Consider the following 18,440-nt stretch of genomic DNA (forward strand, 5'->3'; position numbering starts at 1 on the left):
GTAAATGCGCAAGTGCAGCTCACCAAGCTACTCTTTTCTCTGTCGCTAGCTAACTAGCTTCCTCCCTCTTTTTTTCTTTGCCCCGCCCATGCAGTCGCGCGCCCTCGCTGGCTTTTGGGGGAGGGGTGGGGTGAGAGCGTAGAGTTGTGTCTCCGCAAGAGTTGCTCCCCTCGCGGCCGTAGGGGATTAAAGCAGCAGTGCTGGGGTCTTGTGGAATTACTCTAGGCGCTCAGACGGTTATTGTTCAGAGCCCGTCTGCTGGAGAAATCTTCTCCTAGTACTCGTTCCACTCGTTGCAGGCGGAGGCGCGGGGAGGAGGAAGTCGTCGCCACCTCCCCGGAGTGCTGCGTTCGGCGGGGGAGGTGGAAGTAGGAGGGAGTGAGGCTCAACATGATGGCGGCCGAGGCCGGGGCTGAGGAGGGCGGCTTGGTTACCTCTGCCGGGATGGTGGGAGCCGTTGGCGGAGCTGAGTCGGAGCACTACCCCACGTTATGCCGGGGCAAGGAGCTGGGGTCGCAGGGCCCCTTCCCGGTGGGCTCTGGCGGGGACAGCCTGGGCGCTGGCGGTCCGGCTTTGTGCTCGGCGCTCCTGGCGCTAAGCTCCGGGCCTGCCTCTCTGGCGTCCAGAGACGCACTGTCGGCAACTGGACAAAGGCCGGAGGTGTCCGGAGGAGTGCTGCTCCCACCCAAACCCAGCACTGTCGCCTTTCCCCCGCTGCCGCCGCCGCCACAGCCACCTTCCTTGGCAGGGGGGCTGGGGATTGTGGATGAAGGCGACTCGTTGGATGGGCCCGAGTATGAAGAGGAGGAGGTGGCCATCCCGCTCAACGCTCCCCCCACAAACCAGTGAGTAGCAGCGTTTCTGGACCCTGTCGGGTGTCCGCCACCCCTGGACGTTTCCCCCGCGGGGAAGGGGGGCGCCGCAGTGGGCAGCGCGGCGTCAGGCCCACACACTTTCTCAAATTCCTGCGGAAGTGTCATAGAAGTTTTTCATTAGGTTATGTTTGGAAAGAAGAAGCAATTGAAAAAATTAACTGTAAGTTTTCGTTAATATTTTTATTATACTTATCCTTCCATGAGCTTGATCGAGATTCCTACAATGCTAGTTATATAAAGAATCTTGCACTAGAGACAGAGCAGTTCTCCATTTATATTTTGCGAAATTAAAAAAAATCATCAGATAATGTTATATAGCGTTCACGTAACTAGCGAGTGCGCTAAACACAACCTTTGGATTTAACAATGAACTACTTCCAGGAAGTCTGCAGATTTGCATAAAAAGGTTGCAAGGCTTGTGTCCTGTTTTCACTGGGATAGAGTTAATTTTCTTCCCAGTAGCTGGTATAACGCTGCATTTTGGATTTAGAATGAGAATAAGGTTGATAAGACATAGATGTTTTTAGTTGTTTCTAAGCAGTGTTTACACTAAGTCAAGGACTCTTCAGCTTTTCACATCACCCCAGCAGCGAGTAGGCTGGGAGGGAACAGCCAGGACAGGTGACCCAAACTGGCCAAAGGGGTATTCCATACCATATGGCATTATGCTCAGTATATAAACTAAAGGGAAAGTTGTCTGGGGGCTACTGCTCAGGAGCTGGTCGGCAGGTGGTGAGCAACTGCATTGTGCATCACTTGTTTTGTATATTCTATCTTATTACTGGGGGGAGGAGCGAGCGAGCGAGTGGCTGTGTGGTGTTTAGCTACCCGCCAGGTTAAACCACGACAGCTTGTATTGGAACAGCCCTCAAATAGGTACCTTATTCTCCCCAAAATGAAACCGTTTCAATGGCTTAAATTGCTTATGTTGGCATATAGAAATATGTTATTTCTGAAGTTTAAGTATAGAGAATAACATGGTTTCAAGGTACAGGATGGCAGATATGTTCAAGGTATAGTTCAAAGTTCATCTGAAAACCCATCTGAATTTGGGTTCATTTTTACCATCTCTCATAACTCTGGTGTTGGAGAGTTCATTTCTGTAATATTAAATGTTTGGGTTTTTTTTAAATAATCTCTAACCATGGCAGGCTTTCTACTAATCCTTTCCTCTTTTGATTTCTTGACTTTTTGTGAAAGGTAATAAAGAATAAGACCTTGTTTTGTGAAGACAGTGTTTGAATAGCCTTAAAGCTTTACACTTCCATAAAGAGCTAGCAATATAATCAGGCAGTTTAAGATAAAGACTGAGGAGGGAAATAGAAGCGCATAAAGGTGAAGTTACTTCTTCAGTATTGTGTATTATGTCAGAGAGATACAGTATCCTGTTTTTCTCTCTGAAAGATCAGACTGCTTTTTCTGTTAGAACTGGTTATTATGTATCTCAGAAAGTAAGGTTGTGCTTTTTTTCAAATATTTTTTAGAAATAGAGGTAATTCTTGGTGAATGATCATGTATTTGATACTAAGTAATCATTACTACTTTCACAATTATAAGTGGATTTTGCTGTCAGAGTATTGTAACTTGTATGATAGCATGAAGGTTAACTTTCATGAGAGAGGATACAAAATTTCTGGCAAAAAGCATGACTGTGAAGGCCCTGATTTTCTGTGTTGGTCGATGAGGCTACTTAGCTTGTTAAGAGAAAAGCGATATTCAAGTCTGCAGGACCAGCATAACTGTGTAGTTGAGTATTTGCTCTTGCAGATCCTTCAATATAAAAACATTTAGGCAGCAAAATAGATTTTGAAAAATCGATTCAGAAACTTATACCTCCATCTACTTACCTGTTTTTTTCTTTGTAACACATAATTTTTGTGACTTTTTTTTTAAGTTGTTGGCTAATTAAAAATAATCAGTTTCTTTTCTCTTTCATACATCTATTTTAATACTAAGTCATTTTTTTACCATTATTAGGTCATTTAAATTAGCTGCATGTTGAGAGTAAGTTTTATTCTTTCAGTCCTGATGTTTTATTTTGGAAGCGTACTTTCTTTGTAGTCATACCATCTGTTTTTATAGAATTGAACAAAGATGTCACTTTAATATTATAAGCAAACACCTAATACATTTCCTCTATTCCAAGTACCTCAGGAAAATGGGAATAAATTTTAATATGATTAATTTTGTAGCAGTGAGAGAAGCTTGTCAATATGTAACAAATTCTGCTAATTAAAATACTAAAAGTCCCAAAGTATGATTGACTGATATTTATCTTTGATCATTGTAACAGCCTAAGGAGGCACTGCCAAGCTATAGGTTCAGGATACAATAAGACATGCTAGACCCAACAGCTTTAGGGATAAGCAAGCTATTGCTAAATAGAGATCAGTAGTACAATTATCTGTGTTGTTACAACACATTCAGTAATTCACTAGTACAATTATCCAGGTCAAAACAACAGCAAATCCAGTCATTTACCAGTACTGGGCTAAACTTAATATCCATGAGTGAAAGGCTTACATAACCATGGTTATTGGGCAGGGTGGCAAGAAGCAGGGCATGGCTTCTTTGGATGAATGACACAGACCAGCTGATGCACTCAGGGAATTCAGAATTCCCTGACTGGGCTGACCTCTTTAATTGTTGTATTGTAGAAGCACTATATGGACATGTTAACCAATCATCACACATCCTACCTCTGTTTCAGTTCTGTCCTTAGTGTGCAGAGGGCATGCAAATACTGTGCAAGGCAATGCACCACAATCCTGAATGAGAGTGATTTAATGATTGTCTGTTCAGTATGTACTTTTTCATTTGAGTATAGAAGTAGTATGTTTATGCTGTAGCTTAATGGTAGGTGGGAGGCACAGGATGCTAGGTAATAGAATGGACAATTCCCTTTGTGTGTTGAGTGTTTTTCTCTGCACTATCTACCCCATCTGCAAAGCTTACTGCCAGAGGTTGATGGCAGTCTGAAATGGTGTTACAGAAATGCCTACAAAGTTAAGGAATGAATGATACTTAATTTAGTAGTAAACTGGTGATATGTGAAATAGTTTAGTTGTTTATGTATTTGAATAAAAATCTTAAAGTTGACAAGATATATCTTAGTGTTGCATTAAGATGGCAGAAGCAGTTCCAGTATATTCCAACACAATTCATATTTTCATATGGTATTTCTTTAAGTGGTGATTATCAAGTTGAAATGAAAATCCTTTGAAATCCTTTGATAACAAAAATCCTTTCCATGGTAGATGTATTGTTACAGTCACTCTTGGTATCTGTTGAGACAACATTAGTGAGAAAAAAAGAGAGCGAGCTGGATAGAGAAGTCTTTAACAAACATGGTTTGAGTAAAAGGAAAAAATGTTTTGTCTCAATGAAGTGTGAAGTTATAGTTTCTTCAGCTGAATTTGTCAGAGGTAGCAAGTCAAGAGTTCTGCAACATTTTTTATTTCAGTAGCTAATAAAATGTTTTTCTGAAAGTGCATAGCTTTACAATAATTATTGAAGGCTATACTCCATACCAAAGAATAAATTTGTGTTGCATCGAAAACTATGGGGAAATACTATTGGCATGTTTGGACTCTACAACTTCTCTAAGCAGCCTGTGTCCAGTGCTCAGTCACATTCACAGTAAAAAAAAGTGTTTCCTCATGTTCAGACCGAACTTCCTGTGCTTCAGATATAGCCCATTGCATCTTGTCCTGTCACTGGGCACGACTGGCAATAGCCACTCTGTTGTTTTTGCACTCTCCCTTCAGGTATTTGTATATGTTGATGAGATCTCCTCTGAGCTCTTGGCTAGACAGCCTTTCCTCATAGGAGAGATGCTTCAGTCCCTTCATGGCCCTTTCCTGGACTCACATCAGTATGTCTGCATCTCTCCTGTACTGGGGAACCCAAAACTGGACATGGGACTCCAGATATGGCCTCACTAGTGCTGAGTAGAGGGGAAGAATCACCTCCCCCAACCTGCTGGCAACATTCCTTCTAATGCAGCCCAGGATACCATTTGCCTTCTTTGCAGCAAGGGCACATTGCTGGCTCATGTTCAACTTGGTGTCCACCAGGACTTCCCAGGTCCTTTTCTGCAAAGGTACTTTCCAACTGGTAAGCCCCTAGTATGTGTACTAGTGCCTGGGCTTATTCTTCCTCAGGTGCAGGATTTTGCACTTCCTGTCATTGAACTGCATGAGATTCTGGTCAGACCATTTCTCCAGCCTGTCAAGGTTCCTCTGGATGGCAGCATGACCCCTTGGTGTATTAGCTGCTCCTCCTGGTTCTGCAAACTTGCTATGGATATGCTCTGCCTCATTGTCCAGATCGTTAATGAAGATGTTAAACAGGACTAGACCCCGTATAGACCCCTGGGGTACATACTGGCCTCCAACTAGACTTTGTGCTGCTGACCACCACCCTCTTGGCCTTGATGTTCAGCCAGTTTTTGGTCCACCTCACTGTTTGCTCATCCTGCCCATATATCAACAGCTTCTCTATGAGGACCATATGAGGGTGTCTCGGTTTGAAAGACAGGTGTCTGCCAAGGAAGGCCAGAACCTCTCTTGGAATGGAGAATATGACCCTCCTCCCTCCAAATTATTATAACTTTGAAATTAAGGGGCTTTCAGGCAAAGATATGGGAAAAGGAATAATAGTTCTTTACTAGTATGTATAACAAGGCAAACAAACAACAACGGCAGCAACAACAAACAGAACCAGAAACCCAGTAATAGCCTTCTCTCGGCTGCACTTTCTCCTTTGGTGTAGTTACGGTCGCAGCCGGCAGGGGCGCTGGTGGCTCCCCAGCTGGGCATGGCAGAAACGATGATTCTCCCACGGCTGCAGGGGGCACTGTGGAGCAAGTTCGGCCATCTCTTTCACGTGGACAATGGCCGATGCAGCCAGCAGAAGGGATGAAAAAGGGGCTTCTGTTACAAACCCCCAGGGGCAGCCGATCCCGGTGCCCCCTCTGGATAGCAAAAGGAGCTGTAGCAGGAACCTTGGAAGGAGCAAGCTGGAACGCCAGGGACGAGCAAAAAAAAAAAATCCCGGAGTGCTAGACGAGATGTATCAGAAACTCCACAGCTGAAGCTGGAACCACAGGATGTCTTGGCAGGCAGGGGCTGCGGGGCTACAGTGTAGCAAAAACCCGGAGCAGTGGCAAAGAAACGGCGGGGGCTGGGCTGATGCCTTGAAGTGGCTACCTGAAAACTGAGGCTAGACAAGATTAAGAGAATAAAAGCGGGTATTTATTGAGGGCCCTTCAATAGGTACACCTTGGAAGTCAAAAGCCTCCGAGGGGCTCTACTGAAGATGGACGTCGGGTCACGGGTTTTTCACGCTTTTGTAAGTTTGGTCCATTTGCATATCAGGGTTAATTCTCCAATTACAATTTCAGGTAATGATGTAATTACCCCAAGTTTGTTCCCCCTCCCCAGAGGCTTAGTTTACATGTTTTGGGGCCTGGGACAACAAGGTATCTGTGAGTCCAGGCCCAGAGAGGGTTTGTTATGTCTAACCAGAATGTGAGAACAGTAGCTAACAGGCTATGGAGTTTTAGAGCTACAAACTAAAGCAGTACAGGATCTGAAAAATATAAAAGCTAAATCCTAAGGCATCAGGGCAGTGGCAGCCCAGCTCCCGAACACAGCCGGGAGAGGCTCCCTTGGAGGGGGAAGGGGCTCGGGAATCCCGGGGTTTCCCCTGAGGCACCCGAGCAGATGGTGAAGGGTCCTTTGTTTGGTTCGGTAGGGTGTTAATAAGGTCCCAGTGCAACGGCCGCTCTTATTAGCAGAGCTCCACTCACGGTAGAAGAAAGGCAGCAGGAGACGGAACTCTGGAGTGGTGGCGAATTCTTCCCACAGCGACCGCAGTCTGTTTCCCCTCCGAAAGCCGAGAAAGCAAGAGAGAGCTAGGATCTGCACCCAACCCCTTCCCCTAGCCCAAATCTCGGGTAATCTCTGCCCTTCCCATAGAAACTCCTCAGCTATGATAGTAAAGCCAGCTGCACTCCTCCCACTTCTCTGTGGTTACTTCTTTTGTTTCTCTTAAGTACCGATCGTTATTGTTTCTTAGCAACAAAATGGGAGAAAATCCCCTAAGAGAAAGAAAACAAAAAGGAAAAATCCTAACCTCCAACAGAGAGATAATGTCAAAAGTTTTCCGGAAGTCCACGTAGACAATATCCACTGCTCTCCGCTCATCTACCAAGCCCGGCATTTCATCATAGAAAGTTATCAGGTTGGTCAAGAAAGACTTCCCCTTTGTGAAGCCATGCTGACTACTCCTTGTAACTTTTTTTGTCCTTCACCTCTGTGGAAGTGGTTTTCAGGATCAGGTGCTCCATCACCTTCCCCAGGGATCATTATGAGGCTGACTGGCCTGTAGTTCCCTGGGTCCCCTTTCTTTAAGATACGGGTGACATTTGCTTTCTTCCACTATTTGGGCACCTCTTCCAATTGCCACGACCATTCAAATATCCTCTAGAGTGGCCTCACAATATCAGCCAGCTCCCTCGGTGCTCATGGGTGTATCTCATCAAGGCATGTGATCTTACATATGTCCAGTTTGCTGAAGTATTCCCTGACCCGATCTTCTTCCACCAAGAGTACATCTTTCTTGCTCCAGCCTTTCTTCTGGTCTCTGGGACTCAGGATTTTTGAAGTCTGGTGTTATGATCCGGTTATTAAAATTATTAGAAATGCCTCTGCCCAAATTAAGGTGCAAACAAGACCATATGCCAAAGTCAACAGTATGGGTTTTATTTAATAGTAAATATGAGAGAGAAAGAAAGATAAAAAAAGAGAGAGAAATAGAAAATAGGTGGGGGGGGACAGAAAGAGAGTGACAGAGACAGAATAAAGAAAATATCACCATCCATGGATCCCAACAATGTTCTGTTGATCCTCTCCAGCTGGTCTTCTTGGTGGTGAAGGTCCCCCAAAAAGCATAGAATCCGATGGGTTAATATACATTCAAGCTAGGTAGGAAAACCCAGGCACCTTCCTGGGGGGGTTTGCCATTGTCTCTTACAACAGACTCCGGATTTGTTGCATCACGTGCAGTCCTGTGGTGCAAGGCCTCATGAATGACTCTGGGGGGCACTTCGGGGAGTCTTTGATGGATTAAGGCAGCCCCTCAGTTGTTTCTCACATGAATGTCCCATGGATGTAACCTTCCCAGGGTTGGGGGTTCCATAGCCAGTTTGCGTAAGGGAGGATGGGTTCACTGCCCCTGAGCAGAGGTTACGACACACCGAAACTTTTCCCCCCACCTTGGTTGGGGGGGTAAATCTGTGCAAACCTGCTCCCAGCAAATGGGTCTGTGGGCTATGGCCTCCACCTCCCCAAAACAAGCCAGAGATGATTCTTAGCATGGCTGCTGGGTTTGGCTCTCATTCTTTTCCTTGTTTACTTGTTTACTTCTCCCCGGGCCTGAGATGATTGAAGAATGGGTTTCCCTTTATCTAATCTCAGCAGTTTGACTTTCAGTTCAAAGTTCCAGTAATGCATCTTTAGGGAGGGGTGGGCTTTGGTGGCTTCTTTATACAGTTTTGCTATAATGGGCAACATTATTTTATAACAATGTTTAAGGCATTAATCATTTCCATCCCTGACAGCTGGTCTTGCCAGTAAAGACTGAGGTGAAGAAGGCATTCAGTACCTCAGCCTTTTTCCATGTCCTGTATCACCAGGGCCCCTGCCCCATTCAGCAGTGGGCCCATGTTTTCCCTAGTCTTCCTTTTGTCATTTGTGTACTTATAGAAGCCCTTCTTGCCTTTGGTTGAGGTGATCCTTGAATATTAATCAGCTTTCTTGGGCTCCCCTTCTCTCCAGGGCATTATCCCATGGGACTCTTCCAAGCAGATCCCTGAAGAGGCCAATACTGCTCTCCTGTAGTTCAGTATTGTCATTTTGCTTTTTGCCCCCCTGAACTCTGCCATTTCATGGTCACTGTAGCCAAGGTTGCCTTTGGCCTTCACATTCCCAATGAGCCTCTCCAGGAACCTCCTTGATTGCTTATGTCTTGATATGTTGTTCTTCCAGCAGATATTGGGGTGGTTAAACTCCCCTTGTGGATGTAAGTCTAATTCTGTCTGCAGCTGTGATGTAACTTGATTTTAGTGTATGAGATTTTTCTTCTGTTTTGCAATTAAGGTAGTTAGCAGGTAACCTTTTTTCATCAGTTAACGAGTGTTTCTTACTAATGCCTGTTTTTGAATTGTAGAGGGACGATAAACACCTTAATTTTTTTTTAAGTTGATGGGTAGTTTGCTGATTTGTCCAGATTTTATAATTTGTGTACTTGCAGAATAGAATTGTATATAAATCTGGTTTTATTTCGGTCTGAATAGATGATGTCAGAAATACTATTTTAAAACAATGGTTAGGAGCAGCAGAACAAAATTGTATTTTAACCTTATGTTGGAAGTGAAACAGTAAGTAAAGTGAACATAAGTACATATATAAATGGAAGCTTCAACTTTGGAAAAACAAAAGCGGAACAACATTTGATGCAGGAAAAAAGTTAATAGAGGAATTTTATGGTGCTTTTTGTTGTTTTTTTTTATTTTAGTCAGAACTTCTAATTAACATCAAAGGTTATTTTATCTAAATAGTAAGTAGAGACTCTTAACCTGTACTTTATCAAACTTTTTTGTTGTATTTTTTCTGCCACAACTTCAATGTGGGACTTATGCACTTCACCTACTAGCATACCTTATTGAGAAGCATACTATCATGCCATATTTCTTTACCTTTTGTTTTCCTTTTTCTTCTTTTTTATGCTGGAAGAACACTAATTCTACTGTTAGATCTTTTCATCATAGGACCGTGCCTGTTGTTTCAGTCATAAATTCTTAGGAATTCTGCAGTAGTTTTCCCATTTACCCCATATATTCTTTTTTCCTTTAAAAAACCAACCAAACAAAAACCCCTATTGGTATTTAGGCACAATAAGAGGGCAGAGAAAGCATCTTATGTCAACATTGTGTTTGTATTGCATAGAAGTATTCCAATTAAACAAGAATGGCACCAATAAAATTTTACGGGTTCTTGACAAGTTCCCTCTACTGTTTTAAACTCTGAGGCAGTCCTAATTATTTTTTTTTAATGTATAACGCTTGATGACTGTGGAATAGAAAAAAAAGTGTGGTTTTTGTTTTGTTGTTTTGGGTTTTTTTTGCATAGGTCTATCATTAAATTATGTTTTGTATATTTATAAATATACTGTTTGGAGATGAGGACTGTTATTAGGTTACCTGCTTAATGAAACATTATTTGAAATAGTCTGGGATTATGTCAGTGGGAATAGCTATTGGCAATGCCTTTGTAAAAAATACAAGAAAAGCTGAGGTGGATAAACAGTATTATTTTTTATATAGACAACTTTCCTCCTAATTTCTTCTGTAGAAGCTCAAGAATTTGTTTTGTCTTTTTTTAAGTTCTTTTGAAGGTAGCTAGCAGTGTTGCTTAACTTTAAAAAGGTACACATTGCAAAATGATTAATATTTATCTTCCTATTTATTAATGTATAGAAACTAATGTCGCTAAATAAACTTTTAAGCTGTGTTAACATTTGAGGAAAGGTGTAGCCAGCTTGCTAGGGCACTCAGTGTACCCATTCAGTGTTCTGATAAGTTAGTTAGAAGTCCGATCATTGTAATGATTGAGTTCTAAAGTCATCCTCATCTCTATTTTAACAACTATTTGGGACCAATTTCACATAGAATTTTTTTTTTAAATGAACAATTGGTTGTTTCATTTTGCTAATGCTGAAGTTGTAATACTTGTCCATCCTTAAGTGGGATTTGAGTTTAAATAAGTATAAAGTTTCCTTGGATTGGAATGAGTATGTTAATGTTAGGCATTTTAGCTATATGTAATTGTATTTCAAGAAGTTGAGTATGTAACTATATCAAAATATTTAAAATCTTATTTGCTGTTAAGGAATCCTGTCATCGGTTCAACAGACGTGGGTATGTGATTTCTTTCTTGTTAATACCTACTTAGAGATATTTGGAAAAGGGTTTTTTTTAATGAATTTTCCCATGCAGAGTACATTGCTCTATATTTCTGGGATAGTTTCCAGAAACTGAAAATAATGGTATGCTTAGATTTAGCTAACATTAGATAATCAGATTGTGAAGCTATGGTGATTCTGTGTAGTTTGTATAAGCAGTTTTTCTAAAATAATTTAAAAATTAGTCATAGAATCACAGAGTTGGAAGGGGTGCACAAGGATCATTGAAGTCCAACTCCTGGCCCTGCACAGGACAGCCCCAAGAATCACCATGTGCCCAAGAACATTGTCCAAATGCTTCTTAAACTGTCAGGCTTGGTGCTGTGACTGCTTCCCTGGGGAGCCTGTTCCAGTGCCCAACCACCCTCTGGGGGAAGAACCTTTTCCTAATATCCAACTTAACCTCCCCTAACACAGCTCCAGCCATTCCGTCAGGTCCTGTCACTGGTCACGAGAGTGAAGAGATTGGCACCTGCCCCTTCACTTCCCCTCATGAGAATGTTGAGGACTGCAATGAGGTTTCGCCTCAGTCTCCTCTCCTCCAGGCTGAACAAACCAAGTGACCTCAGCTGCTCCTCATATGGCTTCCCCTCTAGGCCCTTCACCATGTTTGTAGCCCTCCTTTGAGTGCTCTCTAATAACTTTATATCCTTCTTATATTGTGGTGCTGAAAACTGCACAAAAGACTCAAGATGAGTCTGCACCAGTGCAGAGCAGAGCAGGACAATTACCTCTCTCGACCACATGGCAATGCCATGCCTGATGCACCCAGGACATGGTTGGTCCTCCTGGCTGCCAGGGCACTGGTGATTCATGTTCAACTTGCCATCAACCAGGTCCCTTTCTGTGGTGCTGTTCTCCAGCCTCTCGTTCCCTAGTCTCACTTCAGTGCCTCGTAAAATCATGAAAAAATTATTCTGGGAGGTATTGAAAAACACATGGAGGACAATGCAGTCATCGGTCATAGCCAGCACGGCTTCATGTGGGGAAAGTGCTGCTTGTCAAACTTGATTTACTTCTATGACAGAGTAACCCACCTAGCTGATCAAGGGAAACCAGTTGATGTCATCTTTTTGGACTTCAGCAAAGCTTTTGATACTATCTCTCACAGTATTCTTCTGGACAAAATGTCCAGCACACAGCTGGATCACCATGTTATGTGATGGGTGAGCAACAGGCTCACAGGTTGGGCACAAAGGGTTATAGTGAATGGGGTTACATAAGACTGGTGTCTGGTCACTAGTGGGGTTCCACAGGGCTCCATCCTCAGCCCAGTTCTTTTCAACATCTTCATTAACAACCTAAATGCAGGACTCAAAGGAATACTAAGTAAGTTTGCTGATGACACTAAATTGAGAGGCGCTATTGACTATCTTGAGGGCAGAGAAGCCTTGCAGAGAGTCCCTGACAAATTAAAGGGCTGGGCAATCACTAATTGTATGAAATTTAACAAGGCCAAGTGCCAGATTCTGCACCTGGGACAGGGAAACACTGGTTGTGCGTATAGACTGGGGAACAAGAGGCTGGAGAACAGCACCGCAGAAAGGGACCTGAGGGTCCTGGTCCATGGCAAGTTGAACATGAGTCAGCAGTGCCCTGGCAGCCAGGAGGACCAACCGTGCATTGCTGTGTGGTCGAGAGAGGTGATTGTCCTGCTCTGCTCTGCACTGGTGCAGACTCATCTTGAGTCTTTTGTGCAGTTTTCAGCACCACAATATAAGGATATAAAGTCATTAGAGAGCACCCAAAGGAGGGCTACAAACATGGTGAAGGGCCTAGAGGGGAAGCCATATGAGGAGCAGCTGAGGTCACTTGGTTTGTTCAGCCTGGAGGAGAGGAGACTGAGGCGAAACCTCATTGCAGTCCTCAACATTCTCATGAGGGGAAGTGAAGGGGCAGGTGCCAATCTCTTCACTCTCGTGACCAGTGACAGGACCTGACGGAATGGCTGGAGCTGTGTTAGGGGAGGTTAAGTTGGATATTAGGAAAAGGTTCTTCCCCCAGAGGGTGGTTGGGCACTGGAACAGGCTCCCCAGGGAAGCAGTCACAGCACCAAGCCTGACAGAGTTTAAGAAGCATTTGGACAATGTTCTTGGGCACATGGTGATTCTTGGGGCTGTCCTGTGCAGGGCCAGGAGTTGGACTTCAATGATCCTTGTGCACCCCTTCCAACTCAGTATAGTCTATGAGTCTATGAACTGTTGTCACTTGTCATGGTTTGGAGGACAGGTGTCTGCCAAGGAAGGCAGGAACCTCCCTCGGAATGGGAAATGTGACCCCCTTTCCTCCAAATTATTATAACTTTGAAATTATGGGGCTTTCAGGAAAATATTTGGGAAAAGGCATAACAGTTCTTTACGTGTGTGTGTGTGTATATATATATATATATATAATATATATATATATATATATATAACAAGACAAACAAGCAGCAACAGCAAACAAAACCAGAAACCCAATAACAGCCTTCTCTCGGCTGTCAAGCACATTCCCTTTTGGTGTAGTTATGATCACAGCTGGCAGGAGCGCTGTTGGATCCCGTCTGGGCAGGGCAGGTGCGATGATACTCCCGCGGCTGCAGGGGGCGCTGTGGCGCGAGGTCAGCTGCTCTCCACGTGAGTAATGGCGACTCAGCTGGCAGGAGAGAGAGAGAAGGGGCTTTCCTTTGCAAACTAACGGGGGCAGCCGGTCTCAGTGCCACTCAGGAAGCTGAATGGACTGCAGCAGGAAAACTTCGGAGCAGCAGTCTGGAACAGCAGAGGCGGGCACACCCGGGGTGGCAAACAAAGTGCAGCAAAGACTCTGGAGCCATGCCGGAAGCCGGGGGGTGTCCGGGCAGGCACGGGGTGACAGGTTAAAGTGTAGCAAAAAGTTCTGAAGCAGTGGCAGAAAACAGTGGGGCTGGGCGGCAGCAGATGGGCTGCCGCAGGCAGCTGCCGCAAGCAGCTGGGATACACTCCCTTCAGAGGGGGTTTGGGTTCCGGGTTTTCCCCTGAGGCACCCGAGTAGATGGTGAAGGTCCTTCTCAATGAGGTCGGGTATTGAAAAGGTCCCAGTTCAACGGCTGCTCTTACGAGCAAAGGCTCACCCACATCAGGAGAAGCAGTAAAGGGTTGAACTTCCCAGTGGCAGCGAATTCTCCCCCGCAATTACACCAGCCCGACTGTTCCCCTCCGGTCCCGAGAGCGAGGGACGAGCCCAGCCCCTCACCCCCCAGCCAAAATCTCGTGGTATCTCTGCACTTTCCAAGAGAAAGCCCCCCAGCTACGAGACTGCAGCCAGCTGCACCCCCTCCCCCATCTTGGCCTCATCCTTTGTCTCTCATCGTTCTAGTCTGTTGGGCAACAAATGCGAGAAAAATTCCATAAGAGAAAGAAAAAAAACTCGAAGGAACAAATCCTAACCTCCAACATAATTTAAAACTTTAGAACTTACTGTTGAAAATACAAAAGTCTTCCTTAGGTAGGACTAGGCAAGAAAATAAGAGGTGACTGGAAATTATAGGGATCTTGTCCTTGGCAATGATGAAAGTTTAAAATCTTAGTGAGTTACTGTTTGAAATGAATACATTTGATAATAGTCATGGCCAGAGGGACAGCTTTCTTTTTATAAATAGCTAGGTAAGACACCATTTTGCATTTCTTTGGGGGAAAACCTATTTGGTGTGAAGTTGAGAGATGTTAAGCATTGCTTCTAACTGAATGCATTAAGCAATTGGCAGTTGGAACAGTATCAAATTTAAGTTATTGATCTTGACTTATAAAATTCTAAATGGTATAGAGCCATCTAAGGGTGTCCTGGTTCTGACTGGGCTTGAGTTAGCTTTCTTCATAGTAGCCCCTGTGGCATTTTGCTTTGGATTTGTGGCTAAAACAGTGTTGATAACACACTGATACCTTAACTGTTGCTGAAAAGTGTGTTCAGTGTTAAAACTTTCTCAATTTCTCACTGTTCACCCTGCCCTCCAGCAAGTAGGTTAGAGGTGGGCAAGAAATTGAGAGGAGAGACAGCCAGGAAAGCTAACTTAAATTGGCCAAAGGGATTCCATACCATATCAGGTATCATTCTCAACAATAAAAACAGAGGGTGTGTGTGTCTTCCAAGGTAGCCGTTGCTCAGAGACTGTCTGGATGTTGGTCTGCTTGTGGGAGGTAGTGAGTGATTGACTTTACTACCATCCCTGCCCAGCTCCCTGGGGTCCCGCATGCACCCACAGAGGCACGGGTGGGTTCAGTATTATAGTCGGTAGCAAAGAGTCGAGAAGGGCATTTGCGTGCGTTCCGGCAGGAGCATTTATTGCTGCTACACTGTCGAAGGTAGTAGAGGTAAATACGAACATGATCCCGAGGTTCACAGTTTTGTCCGGGGGCGGGGAAAAGGCAGGACTAGGGAACGGGGACCAATGGGGAACTCTGGGGGAGTGACGAGGGGTAGAGGCTAACAGCCAACCGGGGAATCCAAACTGGGATAGATTAACATAACAGAACAAGCATCCCTCCCGGGAGAAGCCCTTCCGGCCACCCTAACATGAAGTGGTTCTTGTGGTACTAGGGACTTGTCTTACTGAGAACTCTCTGTCCCTTGTAATGTATGTTCACCGGCCACCACAGACTTTGCACTGCTTTGAGGTTTTTTTTTTTCCTCTTTCCACCAGCCCCTTCTTATTTTTCCTTCACTTATTAAACTTTTTTTCAACACATGAATTTTCTTGCTTTTGTTCTTCCCGTTCTCTACCCTGTTCTGTTGAGAGTTGGGGGGGTGAGCAAGCAGCTGTATGTGTGGTTAGATGCTGTCTGGGGTCAACCCACCATAGACATGATCTTTCTAACCTTGCCTCAAGTGCAATACAGTGTATAGACAAAACAATTCTTTCACTGGTTTAACTTGTTTTACTCAGGATGAGGAGATGCAAAGGAGAGTGCTATACTAACAAGACTGTAGCTTTGCCAATGAAAACAGTTGGCACTTGTACTACTTCTGTTATATGTAATCTGTATAATTTATTTATTTGACTTTCATTCTGATGGAAGTGAAAGTTGGCTTTGAGAATTTCTATTTTATAGAAAAAATGTTTTTTGCAAGATTTTTATTACCAGATAAGCTGTTTTGTTGGGTATTTTTACTCTAAACTGCAATTTTTTCATTTTTTTTCTTATGTATGTTAAGCCAGAAGATTACTTTCATATCACTTCTAAAATGCTTTTCTTGCAGCTCTTGCAAGACATGCAAATTGGTAGAATCAATAGGTGAATGGTTTGAAATAGTTGATAATTTAAATAGTATAAAACATTAGCTGTATAAAAGATTTCCTTTTTAAAAGGTTTTGAGAGCAACGCTTGGCTTTGTTTTGATTGCTTCCTCCACTGCTGCTTCCCCCTATTTGATTGTTTGGGGTAGAAAGAGGTCAAAATTGAGGAAAGGGTAAGGAATGTTTTAATGAGTTTAGCCTTTGACTTAAACTAAAGTGTTCTTTTGTCACATTATGAAGTCTGTGAGTTGCTGTGCATTTGTATTTGCTTTTAATAGGCTAGTGTTGTGTTTGGGTATTAATGCAGTAAATATTACCGTATCCCGCAGCCGTAGGGAGGAGGAGAGAATCTAGCAGGCAGGAATTGTGCAGCAAGGTTGATCTATTTAATTATTTTACAAACTCTTTTATAGACTTTTTTCTTCATAGTCTAATTGGACAAAGGATCAGCCACCCCTTGGGGGTGATTGGCTAAAATCCTAAAACATCCATTATCAAAATATTTTCCTACTGTACTATAAACAAAGCTCAGCAAGGTCGCAGGTGTTCATGGTTTATAAACTCTGTGAATATCTTCTGTGAGAGAGAAAAGTATCCCACGGTTTAGAAGAAGCAGGAAAATTCCTTGCTAACAGCATTTTTGTATCCACATTTGGGGAAGACATTTTGGCTGAAATATACTCTGGTGTAAATGCTGTAATTTTTTTTAGGTGCTGTAGCGGGTTGAGTTCGAAACCGGGCGGAAACACCAATTAAATGTAGTGGTTTTGGTTCAAAATATTCATTACTTACTTATTTTCCTTCTGTGAGATAAGAATTAGGAGAAAAGCAAAGCAGGCACAAACCTTAAACAGTTGCAGTACAATGAAAGAGTTTTATTACTAATAGAATTAAAAGTAAAGAGACAATAACAAAACAAAACTAAAGCAAATCCCCCCCCCCCCCCCCCCCCCCCCCCCAGCACTTCTCTCCTTTTACCTAGCTCACACAAGGGATAACAGAACATGGGATGTTAGTCAATGTTCCAGTTCTTGAAAAGTCTCTCTCTTATGCTTAAGGGAAAAAAGGGTTTTTCCTTCAGTTGCACGTGGTTCCCAAACTGCCACCAACAGCAGATCCGCCCGGAAACAATCAATCTGCTGTGTGTAGAACATCTCTCCCATGAAAAATCTCACAGTTCCTTCACACTACAAAACATGGGCCATCACATGGGGTTATTCATCTTTTTAAGGATAAGTTCTTTTGGCCTGCACACAAAAGCTTTTTCTTCGCCACAAGTCTCTAGCAGCCTCTTACTACTTCTATATAGCCTGGCATAGGCATTCTTCACAATCTTCACAGGCACACGAAGATACTCCATCCCCCCATGTTCTTCAAATGGATTAAAGAGACAAACAGTTTGTGGTATTACAGTTTCTTACCACGGCATGCAAGAAGGTTTCTTTTAAGCTGCGCGCCAGAATCGCGGCACCGCCCTCTTTTCTCCCGTCGCCATTTCCAGCTCCGTCCCACGTGACTCACTTCTCTTTCTCTCTGACTCTGAAGCCGCCATGTTGAAGGGTGTTCTTGTTCAGGCTTTACGGTGGGGAAAGCCTCGCTCCCTTTGTGCTGCTGGCTGCGTGGTGTCTTCTTCAGTTCAGCACGAAGTGTGCTGGCTGCAGACAGGAGGCTCTGCCGGCTCCCGTTGACTCCGCCGGCTCCGCATGGAGAGGAGAGGGACCCGCCGGTCCCCAGAAGCCGCGCTGGATGGGTTTAGCTGTGAGCAGTCCATGGCTGGTTTTAGCTGCCTGTGGCTCTGAGGCAGTCCCCCCCAGCCACCCAGGGTCCGTGCCGCAGCGTTGGGAAAGGGGGAAAGGGGCAGTGGCCCCAGCCCGGCCCGGCGGGGCCGGGAGGCTCAGAGCCCCGCCACCTCCCAGCAAGCGAGCTCCAACCAAAAGGAGAAGTCCAGCCTTTCTGTGCAGTTTAAATATGTAAATTGTGAGAAGCGTAATTGGTCTTAAAGACTGTCCATCAACTCAGGGTCAACCCAATACAGGTGCAGATTTTGATACTGTGATCTGTGTTTGTTGTTTGAGAAACAGGTTGTATTGTAGCCTGAATGGAAGCCTGAGTAAGCTTAAAATACAGCAGATCAGTTACCTCTGGTTCTACTTATTTTCTGAAAATGAACAAATTGGGGAATAAAAAAAGATGGTTATAGAGAGCCTTTGTCCCCTTTGGATGGTTCAGAGTGCTTTTCTCCAGTGTGAGTTATTTGGGAAAACGGGTTATCTGAACCTGTGAAGCTTTCC

The 18,440-nt window shown here is 44.0% G+C and overlaps 1 protein-coding gene across 3 annotated transcripts in view; it reads left to right on the plus strand.

The window, feature by feature from the left end:
- Positions 1 to 249: 249 nt before the first annotated feature.
- The window catches only part of LOC309584626 (ras GTPase-activating protein 1-like), a 116,386-nt gene continuing 98,195 nt past the window's right edge, over positions 250 to 18,440 (plus strand). For all 3 annotated transcript variants that reach the window (XM_082300758.1, XM_082300759.1, XM_082300760.1), the window contains exon 1: positions 250 to 845. In XM_082300758.1, coding sequence (XP_082156884.1) covers positions 391 to 845 — 455 coding nt within the window. In that variant the 5' untranslated portion in view covers positions 250 to 390. The remainder of the gene's footprint in view (positions 846 to 18,440) is intronic.

This window comes from Coloeus monedula (genome assembly GCF_965178545.1).
Source record: "Coloeus monedula genome assembly, chromosome: W".
NCBI lineage: Eukaryota > Metazoa > Chordata > Aves > Passeriformes > Corvidae > Coloeus > Coloeus monedula.